The 19,533-nt window shown below is 41.4% G+C and overlaps 1 protein-coding gene across 7 annotated transcripts in view; it reads right to left on the reverse strand.

The window, feature by feature from the left end:
* Positions 1 to 19,533, reverse strand: part of phf21a.S (PHD finger protein 21A S homeolog) — a 106,069-nt gene that overhangs the window by 48,979 nt on the left and 37,557 nt on the right. For all 7 annotated transcript variants that reach the window (XM_018260212.2, XM_018260210.2, XM_018260214.2 and 4 more), the window contains exons 3-4: positions 16,530 to 16,562; positions 14,383 to 14,448 (exon numbers count right to left, since the gene is read on the reverse strand). In XM_018260212.2, coding sequence (XP_018115701.1) covers positions 14,383 to 14,448; positions 16,530 to 16,562 — 99 coding nt within the window. The remainder of the gene's footprint in view (positions 1 to 14,382; positions 14,449 to 16,529; positions 16,563 to 19,533) is intronic.

A 19,533-nucleotide genomic window follows, 5' to 3' on the forward strand; every position in this document is an offset into this window, starting at 1 on the left:
GTTTTCTTACAAAAAGTCACGCAATTTCCCTCCCCACCCCTAATTTGCATATGCAAATTAGGATTTGGTTCGGCCGGCAGAAAGATTCGGCAAAATCCTGCTGAAAAAAGCCGAATCCTGGACAATCCCGAACTGTATCCTGGATTTGATGCCTATCTAATTTTTTTTATAAAAAAATTCGTTATTGTAGAAAGAAAGAAAAAAACCACAAAGACACAAGTGGAATTTCAGCAAGTTATTTCTTAATAAAGACTTAGCAATTTAAAAGTTTAATATGTCTTTGTGTTTTTTTATTTTTCGTTCTACACTAAGGAATTTTTTAATAAAAAAAAAATTTATGTTACTGGTCCTTTTATGGAGCTATAGTTGGCTAGAAATATTTTTTTTTTCAGTAGGCAGTTTTATTTTTGGGTTCACATTACCTTTAGATTGTGAGAGATGGCAGCGTACAAGTATTTTGTAATGGATGGAATTATTTCTTTTCTTTAGTAGAGCTTGGAATTCTGTGCTACTTTCTTGCATTTGAGAGAAGGGATTTTAAATGACACGTTTTATACAATAACTTTGTACTATGCTTTACTGATGCATCCACTTTACAGCTGTATAAGCCAAGGTACAGAGCACTGCTCTAAAAGCTAATAAGACATAGTCAAAAATAACTTCTACTCAAACAGTACATGCAGTTACAGAAAGGGTGAAATATTTTCATTTTGACTGCTATATTCATGTGTGCAGTCTGTGTTTTAGCTACAGTGCTCCTCGTGAGGATTTAATATTTGGGGTCCTGGACCCCAAAGACTACAGCTGCTGTGATATCAAATCAAGGTATTCCAAGGTCAATTTTCATTGACAGTTAGATCCAATATATCTTATAGGGGGCTCCTTTCCTAGCAGATAAATTAGAGCTCACTCAAATAACTGATTCCAGTAAAAACAAAATCTAACAAAATAACTGCCTTTTGCACAAATTCTGCATGTAGAGAGACATGATGTCTGGTGATTTATATAGAGTGAGCTCTAATACATCTTCTAGGCAAAAGGTATAAGATATATTGGATCTAACTGTCAGTGACTATCTGACACCCAACTGCTGAATGAAGAGAGAATGAAGAGAAACAGATGCTGACAAAGGGATAGTAAAGCTAAACTTGATTATTTCAGAAACAATACAGAAATTTTAATAGATTGAATTTAGAAAGTTTCTTATTTCAGTATGATGAAGCTTATATTAAATTTTCATGATAACTCCCTTTTAAAGATGCAAAACATTATTAAATGAACCATGAAGTTTGTTTATAAAATACTAGGGATGCACCGAATCCACTATTTTGGATTTGGCCGGACCCAATCCTTTTGGAAAGATTCAGCCGAATACGGAACCGAATAAGAATCCTAATTTGCATTTGCATATGCAAATTATGGGTGGGAAGGGGAAAACATTTTTTACTTCCTCGTTTTGTGCATAGGCAAATGAGGATTCGGTTCGGCCGGGCAGAAGGATTCGGCCGAATCCGAATCCTGCTGAAAAAGGCAGAATCCTGGCTGAATCCTGAACTGAATCCTGGATTCGGTGCATCCCTATAAAATACTGAGCGGAGAAATTGTTAGGTACAACCATGCATGTTATTTTGTGGGTGGTTCAAGAAAACCCTTCCAAAACAGAGCCTAATGTTAATACTTCAGTTTCACCTAAAACCTTTGGCATAAAATGATGCTGGGCAACCCTGCATTTCAAACAAGGCTGTAGCATACCTTCCCTTTATATTTCGCAATCGCTTGATTTGGGATGTGTAGCAAATCTGTCTCTAAGAAATTATATTACAAATTCACAACATTCAAAATAAAAGAAGAAAGCGAACATCTGTTTATATGTTACGCGGCAAGATACAGGCCTTAATAAGCCACCTACTGGCAAGTCTATAGCGAGCAGCACACAGCTAATTGCACAGAATTCAGTAACGCTAATAGCTTCACCACCAGGAAAAAGAAAATCCATAAATCAAAAATGAAACTGGATTGTGGCAGCAGAAAACAAAGAAATATTTGTGTACAAGACCACTGGAAGCCCCACTGAACAGAGGAACTTAAAACACTTAAAGGAACTGTAACACCAATAAATGAAAATGTATTCAAGTAATGAAAATTTCTCTAGTCGACCCTCCTGTCAGTGCAAACGTGTGGGTTATGTCTATCTTCACCTCTGGAGGCAGGACAGAATATTAAAAACTCTCGACCCCTCCCCTAGTATATCTAGTCTGGAACCACCTCCCATCCCCAGTTCTTTGTCCTGCCTCGGAGGTTAGGACAGAAGGAGTTTGTTATCCTAAACTTTTACTTATTTATTTATGTTTTCCCTTATTTTCCTTTATCTTATCACAGAACACTGGTTGGAGACAGGCAAAGCTGTCTCCCAACGATCGGTGCCCTTCCCTCTTTGCTGGCAGTTGCAGTAAATGGAAGCACCAGAACACACACACGGAGAGGATTTGGGGGACAGAGTTCTCCCCAACATAATAACATTCCCTCCTTGCTGGCATGTAGCAGCAAGTGGAATGGAACAGGCAATGCTGGGATGACAGCAGAGAGCCTCCACTGCCCTGATACACTATGTGCCTAAGGGCATAAATAGCAGAGACGGTGGCTTTTCACAGCACCTAACCTGCAGTAGGAGAGTGAGAGGTATACTGGGCTACTCCAGACCTCACATTACCCTAGTGGGGATGAGGCTTAGAGACGCGCACTCATACCTGGGGTAAGTGCAGAAAATTAGGGGCCGTGGATGGAACCCTCCCCCCTCCGGGCTTCACTATGGCGGCATTGGCGCCAAGGTAGAGGCGCGCACTGTTAGGTGCACACACGATAGGCGCTCCGTGTGGCGTGGAAACGCGCCTACGTCATTGCGCAACGACGCGCAAGTGACGTCATACGCGAGGCGCTCGAGTACACGGAACGTAGGGCACAAGAGACATTATCAGACTCATCAGAACCAGAGGATCTTTTTCCTGAGGAGGAGGCTGGGCCACAGAGTGTTTCTGACTTACAGACGTCTGATCACCAGGACTCAGACTCGGCCAGTGATTCTGAAACTGAACACACAAATGATTTGGCCAGACCAGAGGTCTCAAGCAAGTTGTTAAAAGCAATGATGGACACTCTAGAAATTAAGGATGAATCAGTAGCAATATCCAAAGCTGATAAAGTCCTAGGGGTCTACCAGAAAAAGACACGATCCTTTCCAGTTTTCAAAGCTGTCTCTCAGGCCATTGAAGCTGAATGGGCGCAACCTGATCGCCGTTCAACTTTAAATAAGCGATTTTACAATACTTATCCTGTTCCAGAAGAACACCGTAAAGTTTGGGATAGACCTCCAAAGGTGGATTCAGCAGTCGCACGTCTCTCTAAGCAAACTACTTTACCTACGGAAGAAGCGGCCTTTAAGGACCCAATGGACAAGAAACTAGAGCCGGCTCTAAAGAGAGCTTATACCCAGACCACGGCAATTCTACGCCCAGCAACAGCAACGGCTGGACTGGCCCGCACCGCAAAACATTGGACCCAGGAGCTAGCTTTACATCCACCTTCAACAGCACAACAACTAGCTACAGAAGTGGATAAGCTACACACTACTGTGGCATTCCTAGCGGACTCCGCTTTGGAGATGGTACGATTGGCAGCAAAGGCCACGGCCAGTACGGTGGTTGCCAGGAGGGCGCTATGGTTACGTCACTGGTCGGGCGACACAGCATCCAAGAACAAATTACTGAACCTCAAATACACAGGAGATTCCTTGTTTGGTCCTGATTTAAAGCAGATAATTTCGGATGTCACTGGAGGGAAAAGCACCTTCCTTCCGACGGGCAAGAAAGGGAGACCAGATCAAACACACAGGTTCACCGGTAAAAGACCGTGGCAATCCCACAATAAAAATTTTCGTTCCTTTCGCTCTTCTTCGTTTAGAAACACCAACTCTGACCAGAGCGCACGAAAGGCCAGACCACAGTGGCAACACCCAGCTAGACAATCTAGAAAGCCAGTCCCCCAGAAGGCATTATCTTCATGACTACGCTCCACAACATCTGGAGGGGCGAGTGGGGGGCAGATTAAAACAATTCCACACTGTGTGGGAGACACATGTGACAGATCAATGGGTCCTCCACATTATCCAAAATGGTTACAAGATCCCTTTTTCATCCATCCCACCAAAACGATTTGTTCCATCGGTGGTTCCTCCAAAAAGACGGGGAGCATTAGACCACGCAGTAAACTCTCTCCTACAAGCAGGAGTCATTGTGCCAGTGCCAGATTCACAAAAGTTCAGAGGCTTCTACTCCAACCTTTTTCTGGTGCCAAAAAAGGAAGGCACCTTCAGACCTGTTCTCAATTTAAAACAGTTAAACAAGTTTGTGTACAACCACAGGTTCAAAATGGAGTCCGTACGTTCCACCATAGCCTTCATGGAACCGAACGGATTCATGGTGTCAATCGACCTCAGCGATGCGTACTTACATGTGCCAGTCCATCCAAGCTCACAACCATTCCTGCGATTCGCAGTCAAAGAGCAACATTTCCAATTCACAGCTCTACCTTTCGGTCTCTGTACCGCTCCACGGATATTTACAAAGGTCTTAGCACCAGTGATGGCATACCTCAGACGTGGAGGAATCCACATTTTACCGTACCTAGACGACCTGCTTCTCAAGGCTCAGACAGCAGCACAGATCGCAGCAGACACACAAGTTTGCTTGCAAGTATTGCAACAGCATGGCTGGCTTATAAATCATCGCAAAAGCGTCCTCATACCGACACAGCGCATTCAGTTCCTAGGACTACTGTTCGATACCGCAACTCAAACAGTCCAACTGACAGACGAAAAAATACAAACATTGAGCACGTGCACTCAGTTATTTCTCTGCAAGGAACAAGTATCTGCCTGGGACTGCCTGCAACTGCTAGGCTACATGGTGGCAGCCTTGGAAGCCATTCCGTATGCCAGATTTCACATGAGGACCCTGCAACACAATTTTCTCCAACACTGGAACAAGAACCATCGGGAACTGCAACAGACAATTCCCATAGCCGAGATCACCAAGGCCAGCTTACATTTGTGGACAGTCCGAGCGCATCTAGCGATGGGCAGAAGCTGGTCTCAACCAGAATGGGAAGTAGTCACAACCGACGCCAGCAAATTTGGATGGGGTGCAGTATACCGCACATTCACACTTCAGGGCAGGTGGACTCAACAGGAAGCACAACTCCCAATCAACATATTAGAACTGAGGGCAATCGTCTTAGCACTACACGGATGGTCAAACCTGCTACGATCACATCCAGTCCGGGTGCAATCGGACAATGCTACAGCAGTGGCATATGTCAACAAGCAGGGGGGGACGCGGAGTCACCTAGCGATGCTGGAAGTAACAAAGGTGTTGACATGGGCAGAAAAGACAGTTCCAGTCATATCGGCAGTCTTCATTCCGGGAGTTCTGAACTGGGAAGCAGACTTCCTCAGCAGACAGACAATAGACCAAGGAGAATGGGCCTTGCACGACGAAGTTTTTGCAAAATTAATGGAAAGGTGGGGAGTAGCAGACATAGACATTTTAGCATCCAGACAAAATTTCAAACTTCCATGTTACTGCTCCAGGACCAGAGACCCGGGAGCAGCATTTACGGATGCACTAGTAATTCCATGGAATTTCAACAAGGTGTATGCATTCCCACCGTTAGCAATTCTCCCCAGAATAATTGCAAAGATCAAACAAGAACATGTCACGACCATTCTTATTGCGCCAGATTGGCCAAACAGACTGTGGTACTCAGACCTGATCAATATGTCGGTGGCCACACCATGGCGGCTACCTCTACTGCCCGATCTATTGACACAAGGGCCAGCCAGACACCACAACTTAAACATGCTCAGTTTAACGGCCTGGCTCTTGAGACCCAGCTATGGGCACAGAAGGGATTCACACCAGCAGCCATAAAAATAATACTTCAGGCCAGGAAACCTTCTACAGCAAAGGCCTACTATAAGGTATGGAGTACTTTCATTCAATGGTGCTCAGCCAGACAGTTAATCTGGTCAGACAGTACCACACAAGTGATCACACAATTTCTTACGGATGGCTTTTCTAAGGGTCTTGCACTCAACACTCTAAGATCGCAAATCTCCGCCCTATCTAATGTTAGGTGGGCAGAGGATCCTACGATTCAGAGGTTTTTACAAGGAGTCCTACATGCTAGACCTCCATTCAAGGACCCTACTCCATCCTGGGATTTACCGTTAGTGCTGTCAGTATTACAAGGGCCTCCTTTTGAACCCATTGCCTCATGTGAGCTTAAGTGGTTGTTTCTGAAAGTGACTTTTCTTATTGCGATTACATCGGCAAAACGAGTGTCAGAAATGGCGGCATTATCTTGTAAAGAACCATGGTTAATCCTTCATCAGGATAAAGTGGTCCTCAGGACAGTACCAGGGTTCTTACCAAAGGTAGTATCAGGCTTCCACATTAATGAAGAACTGGTTTTACCATCTTTTTGTCCGAATCCAAGTAATGACAAGGAGTCTCAACTCAATAAGTTGGATGTTGTGCGAGCAATTAAGATTTTTCTACACAGAACGGCAGTTTTTCGCAAATCTGAATCTCTACTAATTTCCTATTCCACAGCACGCAAAGGTTTACAAGTGTCCAAACGAACCATTGCTAGATGGCTGGTAGAGACAATCAACAAAGCCTATGAAATCAAACAAGAACCAAAGCCGTTCAAGGTCAAGGCACACTCTACTAGGTCACAGAGTACATCCTGGGCTCTTCAAAATTTAGCCACATCTGAGCAGATATGCAAGGCAGCCACTTGGGCCTCTCCAAATACTTTTATCAAGTTCTATAAATTGCATGTTTTTGCTTCACAATCAGCTGTTTTTGGTCGCAAAGTGTTACAGGCAGCGGTAGCTCAGTAAGGTCATGATACTCGTAGAGCAATTGTTTATGACTTTTTCAGTATTGATGACACGGGAAATTGTCTCTTTTTGTCATTTTTATTGAGACACAACTGTTGATGGCTCATGTTTTATTCATATAGTTATGGATGATTCAGTAAATGTTTACCATTGTTGATGATTCAGTAAATGTTTGCATTTTTCAATAATACAAGTTGAAGATAACACAACACATGAGTATGGATTAATGATTACACTACATCGTTATCTTGCCCACCCTACTTATTACGGGACAGCTTTGGGACGTCCCCACACGTTTGCACTGACAGGAGGGCCGACTAGAGAAAGGATGATTTTAGACTTACCGTAAAATCCTTTTCTAGTAGGCCCGAACTGTCAGTGCAATAAGTCCCACCCAGGCTGATTTTAGTATGGGTCTGTGGACATTACTGTCTGTATATTCTTCTTACGAGCTCTTGATCTAATTCTCCTTTTTTTTTTTTCTATCTGGGATTTTCCACCTCATTGAGCTTTATAAACGAACTGGGGATGGGAGGTGGTTCCAGACTAGATATACTAGGGGAGGGGTCGAGAGTTTTTAATATTCTGTCCTGCCTCCAGAGGTGAAGATAGACATAACCCACACGTTTGCACTGACAGTTCGGGCCTACTAGAAAAGGATTTTACGGTAAGTCTAAAATCATCCTATAATGCACCGTTGGCCTGCACTAGTACAAGCGGTGTGTTTGCTTCAGAAAGGCAACTCTAGTTTATATAAACAAGCTGCTGTGTAGTAATGGGGGCAGCCATTAAAAGCTGAAACAGGCAAAAAGGAACAGGATACACATCAGATAACATAAAAGCTCTGTAGTATACAATGGGATTCTTCAGAGTTTATCTGTTATTTACTGTGTGTCCTGTGCTTGAATGGCTGCCCCCATGGCTTCACAGCAGCTTGTTTATATAAACTACAGTAGTATTAATCTGTTATCTACTGTGTATCATGTGCTTGAATGGCTGCCCCCATAGCTACACAGCAGCTTGTTTAAATAAACTATAGTAGTACTTATGTGTTATCTACTGTGTATCCTGTGCTTGAATGGCTGCCCCCATGGCTATACAGCAGCTTGTTTATATAAACTATAGTAGTACTTATCTGTTATCTACTGTGCATCCTTGTGCTTGAATGGCTGCCCCATGGCTACACAGCAGCTTGTTTATATAAACTATAGTAGTACTTATCTGTTATCTACTGTGTATCCTGTGCTTGAATGGCTGCCCCCATGGCTACACAGCAGCTTGTTTATATAAACTATAGTAGTACTTGTCAGTTATCTACTGTGTATCCTGTGCTTGAATGGCTGCCCCCATGGCTATACAGCAGCTTGTTTATATAAACTATAGTAGTACTTATCTGTTATCTACTGTGCATCCTTGTGCTTGAATGGCTGCCCCATGGCTACACAGCAGCTTGTTTATATAAACTATAGTAGTACTTATCTGTTATCTACTGTGTATCCTGTGCTTGAATGGCTGCCCCCATGGCTACACAGCAGCTTGCTTATATAAACTATAGTAGTACTTGTCAGTTATCTACTGTGTATCCTGTGCTTGAATGGCTACCCCAATGGCTACAAAGCAGATTGTTTATATAAACTATAATCTTTCTGAAGCAAAAAAAACCACCAGTTTTACCAGTGCAGTGCAACAATACATTATTTATTCATTACTTATACACATTTAAATTTTTTGATGTTACTGTTTCTTTAAAATTGTGTCCGATCTCCAAACAGCACTTAACCTTCAGCACGAAATACAATAAACTGACCTTCATTATGAAATGCTGAATACGGTTCCTCCGAAGAATAAATGGCCGCTCCTTTACATCTAGGAATCTGCACAGCCTCATGTTAATGCCACAACCCCGGCAATGTTAAAGCCTAAGCAAACAACTTATTAAAGAAGAACAATGGCGCATCATTTCCTTGCTACAGATGCACCCAGGATGACTTTGTATATAAATATTTGACATCGCTTTCTATGTATTTGTAAGTGAAAGCTGGCGTCCTGCAGTGTGGCTCTTGAATAAAAGAAGACTCTTCATTCCAAAAACCATTAGAATAAATTCACAGTTGGGTAACATTTCTGCAACCCACTTTGGAAGCCCTGGCGGCATGCAGTTATAGGTTTTATTCTTTTTTTAAATGCTTTAAGTTTCATTACTGTAATATTAGGCATTGCTGCTTTCGCAGTTTAAGCGATCAATCGAGTATAGACGGTCACAAGGCACTGACGTGCTAAAATTATAGTCTAACCCATTTTTATTTTACTCTGTTATAATGGAAAAATAATCTGTAACATTTAGTCAGCCTTAATGCTATCAGACAGGAGCGTAACAAGCCTTTCGGGAGCTCTAGAGCAAATAATTTGCCTTCACTGTTACCCTGATAGAAGATTGTGTCCCCTAGCGGACAACGCGCACAGTAGGATGAAATTGTACAGGTATGGGATCCGTTATCCAGAAACCCGTTATTCAGAAAGCTCAGAAATTACGAAAAAGCCGTCTCCCATAGACTCCATTTTATCCAAATAATCCAATTTCTTACAAATATTACTTTATTGGAAGCAAAACCAGGCTGTTGGGTTTATTAATGTTTATATTAGGGATGCAGCGAATCCAGGGATTCAGCCAGGATTTGGATTCGTGCCTTCTGCCCAGCCGAACCGAATCTGAATTTGCATATTCAAATTAGGGGCGGGGAGGGAAATCGGATCAGTATTCGCCCGAATAGAATTCGGGGGTTTCAGCCGAATCCAAAATAGTAGATTTCGGTGCAGCCCTAGTTTAAATGATTGTCTAGTGGACTTAAGGTATGAAGATCCAAATTACAGAAAACCACACGTCCTGAGCATTCTAGATAACAGGTCCCATACCTGTACTAAGATCAATAGTTTTTAGGGCTTCTCAGTCTTTGTTTTTCCTCTGCAAGGCCCCATATGCTTATCATACTCGGCAAACCAGACCTGAACCTCTAAAACATCATTACTGAAATGACAATAGGGATATGGGTAAATATAAATATTATTTTTATAAAAACCCTGAACAGCTGCTATGTTGCTTTAGGTTGGCCAGCACGCATGTATTGTCTCAGTGTTTTCCCCAAGCAAAAAAGCTCAATGACAAAATGCCGTAAACTGTCTCACTTCGGTTTATATTACATGGGGTTTGGCACATTAAAAAAAATCCCTAAAAAGGAAAATAAATGTTAAAGGGCACCGATCATAGAAAAATTGCTCTCCCCCCAGAGGTGCCAGTAAATGCATACGACCAAACATGGCCTACCGCACTGGGTACAGGTATGGGACCAGTTATCCAGAATGCTCGGGACCTGGGGTTTTTCTTCATACCTTAAGTCTACTAGAAAATCATGTAAACATTAAATAAACCCAATAGGCTGGTTTTGCTTCCAATAAGGATTAATTATATCTTAGTTGGGCTCAAGTACAATGGACTGCTTCATTATTACAGGGGAAAAAACGATTTTAAAAAATTTGGATTATTTGATTATAATGGAGTCTATCGGACACCACCTTCCCGTTATTCGGATCTTTCTGGATACGGGTTTCTGGATCATGAGTTTCCAGCTAACGGATCCAATGCCTGTACTGTATAAACCAGAGTGCAGGCTCGGTTAGCACACACATCTGTAGACCAGATCAAAGAATCTTTATTTAAGAGAGAAAAGGGGCCTAGGCCTGAGAGTAGGAAGGCATGCAGATTTATATAATGCAGATTAGAAGTGAGCCACACAGACAAAATCAAAATCTGGCACTGTGTATAATAATGAACAAGAACAAATATAAAGGGTCCCAATGAATTCAACAGAATTTAACATACAGGTATGGGACCTGCTATCGAGAATGCTCGGGACCTGGGGTTTTCCGGATAAGTGATCTTTCTAAAATTTGGATCTCCATACCATAAGTGTACTATAAAACCATTTAAACATTAAATAAACCCAGTAGGATTGTTTGCTTTAAGGATTAATTATATCTTAATTGGGATCAAGTACAAGTTACTGTTTTATTATTATAGAGAAAAAGGAAATCATTTTTTCAAATGAAAAATGAAAAAAAAATCTAATTATTATTTTATTAAAACGGAGTCTATGAGAGATGGCCTTTATGTAATTCGGAGCTTTCTGGATAACGGGTTTCCATATGCACTGAATCCACTATTTTGGATTCGGCTGAACCCCTGAATCCTTCGCGAAAGATTCGGCCGAATACCGAACCAAATCTGAATCCTAATTTGCATATGGGAAGTGGAAACCATTTTTACTTCCTTGTTTTGTGACAAAAAGTCACGTGATTTCCTTCCCTGCCCATAATTTGCATATGCAAATTAGGATTCCGTTTGGCCGGACAGGAGGATTCGGTGCATCCCTACAGATAACAGATCCCATACTTGTACTTGTAAGATATGAGCACCAACGCTTTACACATTAGAGCAGTTCCAGCAAGAGCACTCACTTGAGCATAGGGCCTAACACATCAACTGTCAGTTTGACATCTTTTGGCCTGGAGCTATCTGCCCATGTATGGTTACCTTAAGGGCTAGTCCACACGGGGAGATAGCGACGCGTTTGCGGTCGCGGCGACAAAGCGCCGCGACAGTCGCCGCCGACAGTTTTGTATGGGCGCCTATGTAAAAACGCCTGTGCTAACCACACGAGGCGATGCGCTTTTCAACAGTCGCCTGAAAAAGCCTGGCGAGGCATTTTCAGGCGACTGTTGAAAAGCGCATCGCCTCGTGTGGTTAGCACAGGCGTTTTTACATAGGCGCCCATACAAAACTGTCGCCTGCGCCGGTCGCGGCGACTGTCGCAGCGCTTTGTCGCCGCGACCGCAAACGCGTCGCTATCTCCCCGTGTGGAATAGCCCTAAAAGTCTTCACATCCAGGTAGACCAATGCAAAATACCTCAAGCACCCGTTAATATGATTAAATATATATATATGATATTATAAGAGAAGTTTTGGCTTCAGAGAAAGCACTGCATGAGTCATGTGGTACCGTTTTTCAATACCCCTTTATTTTTATTGAAAATCTAGATCAGCCCTTTGTATCTATATTATAAACAGCACATACTTCAGCTTCAGAACATCACCGAAAACCCTATGCATTAAAATCTCACGAAAGCCTGTAGGCTGTAAGATTTGAGAGCTTTTGTGGGTTACCCTCACATCGACTGATCGCATCCTTCAAGCAGCGTGTCGAAAAATATTATAAATCTAAATTGCAAATCCTATGAAACATTTGAAAGATTTGTGTTATTCAATAAAATCCTACAAAAGAATCATAGGAATTTTATTATCCTCATTACATTTATTTCTACAGCATCAACATATTCTGAATGCACTATACATAAGGGTACATTATAAATGACATCCAGACAAACTGATGCAGTAGGTAATGAGGGCCCTGCTTTGGCACAAAGGTAACCAACAAATGCTAGTAGCTTTAAAAAAAAAAAAAACTTCAAAAGAAATACTTCCCCTTTAATTCAAATAGCTTTATGAAAGGGAAAAGAACACTGAAGGAAATGATTTGCTTTATTGTTTCAGAACTATCCTTATGTACTGGCATAGAGAAGCTAAAAGCGACTTGCTAACTAGCTGCTCCTAGTCAGCAGAAGGAACTTTTTAATCAAAACCCAAATTATATACAGCGGAATCCACAGGTGGTTATCAAAACCAAGCAAGAATCCAGAAAATGCTTGATACACAGTAATTGAAACATTGTCATTTGATAAAATAATACCATGCAAAAGACAGAGACTGTTAGCCTGAACAGGAACTGTTCACACTAGTGATGTGCGGGTCAGGGTTTTCATGACCCGCACCCGACCCTAACCCGCCATGCTGCAACCCGCGCCAGCCAGCGCTTCCGGGGTCCTTTTATAGACCCACGCCCGACCCGCCAATGACTTCGCAAAAGGGGCGGGGCGAGCAGACGCGAGACTAAAAACCGGAACCCGGATGCCGGCATTGTGAAGGTGGTGGGCGGGGAGAGCAGGAGAAGAGCTGCACCCGCGAGGAGCACTGCGAGGTTGAGCCGAACCCGCCCGACCCGCACATCACTATTTCACACATTTATCATATAAAAAACAACACTTAGGGCTCTTACAGACGAGCGTTTTTACCTGCGCTCCCCTGCGTTCCGGGTTCATGCGTTCAGCCACAGGGGAGTGCAGGAGTAGACACACTACTTTCAATGGGGCTGTAGTCACACAGACACATGTAAGTGCCCAATGCAGGGCAAATGCAACATGCTGCTTCCTAACCTGCGTTTGGCACTTGCATGCGTCTGTGTAAATACAGCCCCATTGAAAATAATTCAGTGCATCTACTCCTGTGCTCCCCTGTGGCTGAACGCATGAAACCGGAATGCAGGGGAGCACAGGTAAAAAACGCTCGTCTGTATGAGCCCTAAGGTAAGATACAATCTGGAATCAGGGCTGTATTTTTGGTCTGGCGCTGCCCAAAGCATCATCCCACTCTCTTCCCATGAGCAATTGGCGCATGCACATTACTGCAGTACAGGTATTGGATCAGTTAACCGGAAACCAGTTATGCAGAAAGCTTTAAATTACAGAAAGACTGTCTCCCATAGACTCAACTATAATCAAACAATCCAATTTTTTCAAAATTATTACCTTTTTCTCTGTAATAATAAAACAGTAGCTTGTACTTGATCCCAACTAAGATATAATTAATCCTTATTGGAAGCAAAACCAGCCTATTGGGTTTATTTAATGTTTACAGGATTTTCTGGTAGACTTAAGGTATGAAGACCCAAGTTACGAAAAGATCCCTTATCCGGAAAACCCCCAGGTCCCCAGCATTTTGGATAACAGGTCCCATACCTGTACAGTTTGAGCATGTACCAATTGTCAACTCCACTGCCAAAAATCGTACAGCGCCAGGCACAGAACTTTTTTGGTAAAGCTTTTTCTCCCTACTTTAGCAGCTGAGGATCATTGGGTGCCGATACATGGAATATAGCCCAGTCTGGACTCTTGTTATTCCTGTACTGCTTTAAAAATCAAGAATCCCATTGTCTTACCTGCCACGGAATCTATGTCAACAGTCAAGCTTTCAAGCAATATTGTCCGATGAGCTATTTATTCCTCTGTAATAATACAATTTCTTGCAACTGATGCTTACTAATGCTGGTCACTCGGAAACATTTGAAGTTTGAAAAATTGTTGCCCTCAATGAATGAACATTTGTGCGTTTGAGGCCCGTGACTGATTTGGATGATCAACCTACTGCTCAAACATACAGACATAAAGCAGGCAGACATTTTTCTCATAGTCATCAATTTGGAAAGGACAAAAGGAAAAACACAACAAATAAAAACTTTTTTTTTCCCCCTTACTTGCTTTTCACTCAAAGATGTGATTTTGGCTTGGAGTTCATGTAGCTGCTTCTTCAAGTCTGCATTCTAAACAAGAAAGAGAACAGACGTACATAATGAGAATGTGTATATAGCACACCGTATAAACAGCACATCAGTCTAGGGTCCCTTACACACGGGCGGTTTTACCTGCGCTCCCCTGCATTGTTCTTTCTTCCGTTCAGCCACAGGGGAGCGCAGGAGTAGGCTGTACTCACACAAACGCATGTAAGCGGCAAACACAGGTGGGGCGATCATGTTGCATTTCACCTGCATTCGGCGCATACATGCATTTGTGTGAGAACAGCCCCCTTCAAAATAATTGAGTGCGTCTACTCCTGCGCTCCCATGCGGGTGAACGGAAGAAAGCACAACGCAGGGGAGCGCAGGCAAAAACAGGCCAAAGAATTAGGGTAGAACTCCACAGGCGTTTTCGGCGCAATCCGACGAGCTGTGACAAAACGCATGCGACAAAAATAAGGTAATTAATAGAATTTCGCATGGTGTCTGCATCCGACAGTCGTGTCGCGTCGGATCAACGCTGCAACACCATCCGACAATTCTATTACTTATCTTATTTTTGTTGCATTAGCAGCACGTCGGATTGCGCCGAAAACGCTCGTGGAGTCCTACCCTTAGGGATACACCGAATTCACTATTTTGGATTTGGCCGAACCCCCGAATCCTTCGCAAAAGATTTGGCAGAATACCGAACCGAATCCGAATTTGCATATGCAAATTAGGGGATGGGAAAAGGAAAACATTTTTTTTACTTCCTTGTTTTGGGACAAAAAGCCACACAATTTCCCTCCCCGCCCCTAATTTACATATGCAAATTAGGATTCGGATCAGACAGCCAGAAGAATTCAGCCGAATCCTGCTGAAAAAGGCCGAATCCTGGATTAGGTGCATCCAGACTAAGAATGGATATAGTGAACATAAATGATAAGATAAAATCATCCTCAATGCCAACTACCAGTTGCACCCTCATTCTAATATCTTTATATATTAAGACATTTATTTAAGTCATCCCTGCAATATTTTTTATCTAAGACGATAATCTCAGAAGAAGGGTATTGGTAACAAACAAGCCCCACTGCCATGTGCTTCAATTTCCCTTTTCAATTTGTGGCTGTCATATTTTGTGCCTCCAACAAGATCAGACTTTTTTTTTTTAAATATCACAGATGTGCTGTCTGAATACGATCTTGGCCAAAAAGTATGTGTATCTGAATTTTACATGCGGGCACCCGGCGTAATTTAAGTCTTGCAGAATGTCACAAAGGAAGATTTGTTGCCATGACTTTTATAGAGACAGACAGCAAAGACTAAATGCCAACAAGTGTCTTCAACTGAAGATTATGAGAAGGATATTGTAGTAGCGGAAGTAATGATAATAACGGGGAACATAGGCATCAGTATGTTTTGTGTAGAGTTGAAGTGAAAGCAGGTATAGGATCCGTTGTACAGAAAGATCCGAATAACAGAAATGTGCTCTCCCATAGACTTCATTATAGACAAATAATTCCAGTTTTTAAAAAGGATTTCCTTTATCCTTGTTGTAATGAAACGGTATCTTGTACTTAATCCCAACTAAGATATAATTAGTTCTTATAGGATGCAAAACAATCCTATTGGGTTTAATTAATGTTTAAATGGTTATTTAGTAGACTTAAGGTATAGAGATTCGAATTACAGAAAGAGCCACTATATGGAAAGCCCCAGGTCCTGAGCATTCTGGATAACAGATCCCATACCTGTATATATATTTATTTTACTGCTAGATACAGGAGTCAGTTAGGAAGAGACACCCATGATAAATGTGTGCCCTGTAATATAACCTACAAATGCAACCTGCAGTATCTCCTAAATGCCACTTATAAGCACCGGTATACCAGGCACATCTCCTATCATGTACACGGTGCTAGAATTACAGATGAAGCACTTAGCACTGTGGCTTAACATTGAGTCTCCTTATTTTAATTTGAGAAACGTTGCTTTTAAAGATGAAATATCAACACAGCAAGGACAAAAAAGGGCAACTTTTTTTTTTAGGCCAAATCAAGAATGTTAATTTTTTTTTAAAAAAAAAAAAAAAAAAAAAAAGCAGCATTGAATACAAAACTTACCTGAGGATCCTGCTTCATCTGGGCAACCAGTTTCTAAGAGACAGAAAAGCAAACATTATCATTACTCATGATTTAAAATATATGCAAGACAATGTTCATTAAGAGGGCTGTTAAAGTGGTCAAAGAAAGGTGAAGAAGCCTTCTGATTCACTGCATATTTATAGCTTTGAAGAAGTTGTCTACCTTTAATTTAACTTTAAGGTGCAGCTTTATCAAGGGTCGAATTTCGAGGTTAAAAAACTTCGAAATTCGACCATCGAATTGGCCAAATTCGATAGTCGAACTTTTCTTTTTGAATTTTTGGCCATTTTTGGTCAAAGTAAAATCATTGAAATCGATCAATTCAAACGATTTAATCGATCGAACGATTTTCAAAAAAAAAAAACTTTGACATTTTAAAACTAGCCACATTTTGGCTCTACGTTCTAGGAGGTCCCCATAGGCTAACATAGAAATTCGGCAGGTTTAAAGTTAAGGCGAAGTGTCAAAGTCTAAGTTTTTAAAGAGACAGTACTTTTCTAATTTTCTAATGGTTAGATATTCAAAGTATTTTCAATTAGAATCGAAGCCGAATTTGGCCTATTCGATGGTCGAAGTACCCAAAAAATACTTTGAAATTCGAAGTTTTTTATGATAAATCTGCCCCTAACTGTGTTAAGAATGCTCTACAGGTATGGGACCTGTTATTCAGAACCCTCAGGACCTGGGTCTTTCCAGGTATCAGATCTTTCTGTAATTTGGATCTTCATGCCTTAAGTCTACTATAAAATCATGTAAATATGAAATAAACCCAATAGGCTGGTTTTGCTTCCAAGAAGGATTAATAGTATCTAAGATTGGATCATGAACAAGGTACTGATTTATTATTACAGAGAAAAAGGAAATCCTTTTTACAGATTTTTATTTATTATATATTTATTAGATTTATTAGGATAAAATGGAATCTATGGGAGATGGACTTTCCGTAATTCGGAGCTTTCTGTATAATGGGTTTCCAGATAATGGATCCCATACCTGTATTAGGTTTCACTTGGTCTTCATATTATATGTAGAAGCCTCATGTTTTTGGGATCTATAACTTCCAAAGTCATCTCCTTACCACAAGTCTGGCCTTATGTTTCCATACATGGTGCAGCAACTGAAGTGCCACATATATTCTGGCAAACTGGAGGCCTGCAAGCTAGATGGAGCCCTCTAGAGATGTGATGTCCTCTACACTGCTTCAGCTATAAATAGGATTCTTTGCAAGACATTACGGGGGTTATTTACTAAAATCCAGTCAGGCTTTTTGGTCCAAAACTAAAATTTTATTTTTTGGGGGGATTTATTAAAGACTGATGCTGCAAAAAGTCAGAATCTAAAGATCTGCCATCTCAGACCCGCCAAGTTAGTATAAAAGTCAATAGGAGAGGTCCCTATACTAGTTGGAAGTTTCTGTGGTCTGTGCTGGAATTAGCCCAAAAATACGATTATTTCTGGCAAAAGTCCCAAAAAAATGTATGTATGGAGTCACTGGATGTCTAACATAACAGAACACAACACTACTTCCTGCTCTGCAGCAGACATGGTTTCCACTGATTGGTTACCAATCAGAGACTTGAGGGGAGGCCACATGGGTCATAACTGTTCAGTGAGTTTGCAATTGATCCTTATATCAATATATTGATATTATAACTCAGAGTTAGAGAGCATGAAAAGCAGGAAGTAGTCACTCCATTCTTTATACATTACATTTTTGATTAACTAACTATATTAAAACATTTTTTATTTTGCACAGTCGTCTATCTATTTACCCAGTTTGTATTTTTGCACTGCACTGTTCCTACAAGGCATCCCAATGTGGCGCTGACCATAAGCCCAACCACAACTCATAGCTTCAGGAAGCAATAGGAACAACCAAGAAGACGTGTTAATGCACACAAAACGCACGAGGTGTATTTAGTGGACACAGCAGCTTGTTTATATAAACAATAGTAGTACTTATCTGTTATCTACTGTGTATCCTGTGCTTGAATGGCTACTCCAATGTCTACAAAGCAGCTTGTTTCTATAAACTAAAGTAGTACTTATCTGTTATCTACTGTGTATCCTTTGCTTGAATGGCTGCCCCCATGGCTACACAGCAGCTTGTTTATATAAACTATAGTAGTACTTATCTGTTATCTACTGTGTATCCTGTGCTTGAATGGCTGCCCCCATGGCTACACAGCAGCTTGTTTATATAAACTATAGTAGTACTTATCTGTTATCTACGGTGTATCCTGTGCTTGAATGGCTGCCACCATTGCTACACAGCAGCTTGTTTATATAAACTATAGTTGTTTTTCTGAAGCAAACACACCAGTTTTATCAGCGCAGGGCAACACTACATTATATTGTCATTCCTTTAAAACACTTTTAGTACTGTTTGGTATTACTGTTCTTTTAATTGGTGCCTGAAAGGAAAGGAGAGAAGCTGCAAGTAGTATGTCCTGTAGCCCCAAGAACAAAAAAAGGACAGCAAGAACTGACTGCAAATGCATTGTGCAGCTTTTTCAAATGTTACTAAGCTCAGATTAACCTAGATGGCAAATATTTTTATTGCATCTTAAGATGTTTGATGCCTCACATGATTCAGTGTTTTATCTTTTTTTAAGATCCATGTGCATCAAAAAAGAATGTAACGGGGCAAAGAGATTCCTACAAGTGTTGCTCAGCTTCGACAGTGTAAAAGGGAAACGTTCCTGCTTCAAAGTTATATGCTGCACAATGTTAAAAGTCAGAACTGGGTTTGAAAAATAAAAACAAACTAAAAAAAATAGGTAACATGGACGTTTTCAAAGGTGGAAGAAATGATCAGGAGTGAGGAGAAATGTGTTCATAAAAATCACCCCACGTCGAGGTGAGAATTTCAATAAGTGGAAACAACCTTGCACAAAGCAGAAGTCCTGTCACTCTTTATAATTAAGGTTTCTAGTAGTGATGCTCGGGCCAACCCGATACCCACAGGTTTACCCGACCTCGC

Source organism: Xenopus laevis, chromosome 4S (assembly GCF_017654675.1).
Source record: "Xenopus laevis strain J_2021 chromosome 4S, Xenopus_laevis_v10.1, whole genome shotgun sequence".
Lineage (NCBI taxonomy): Eukaryota > Metazoa > Chordata > Amphibia > Anura > Pipidae > Xenopus > Xenopus laevis.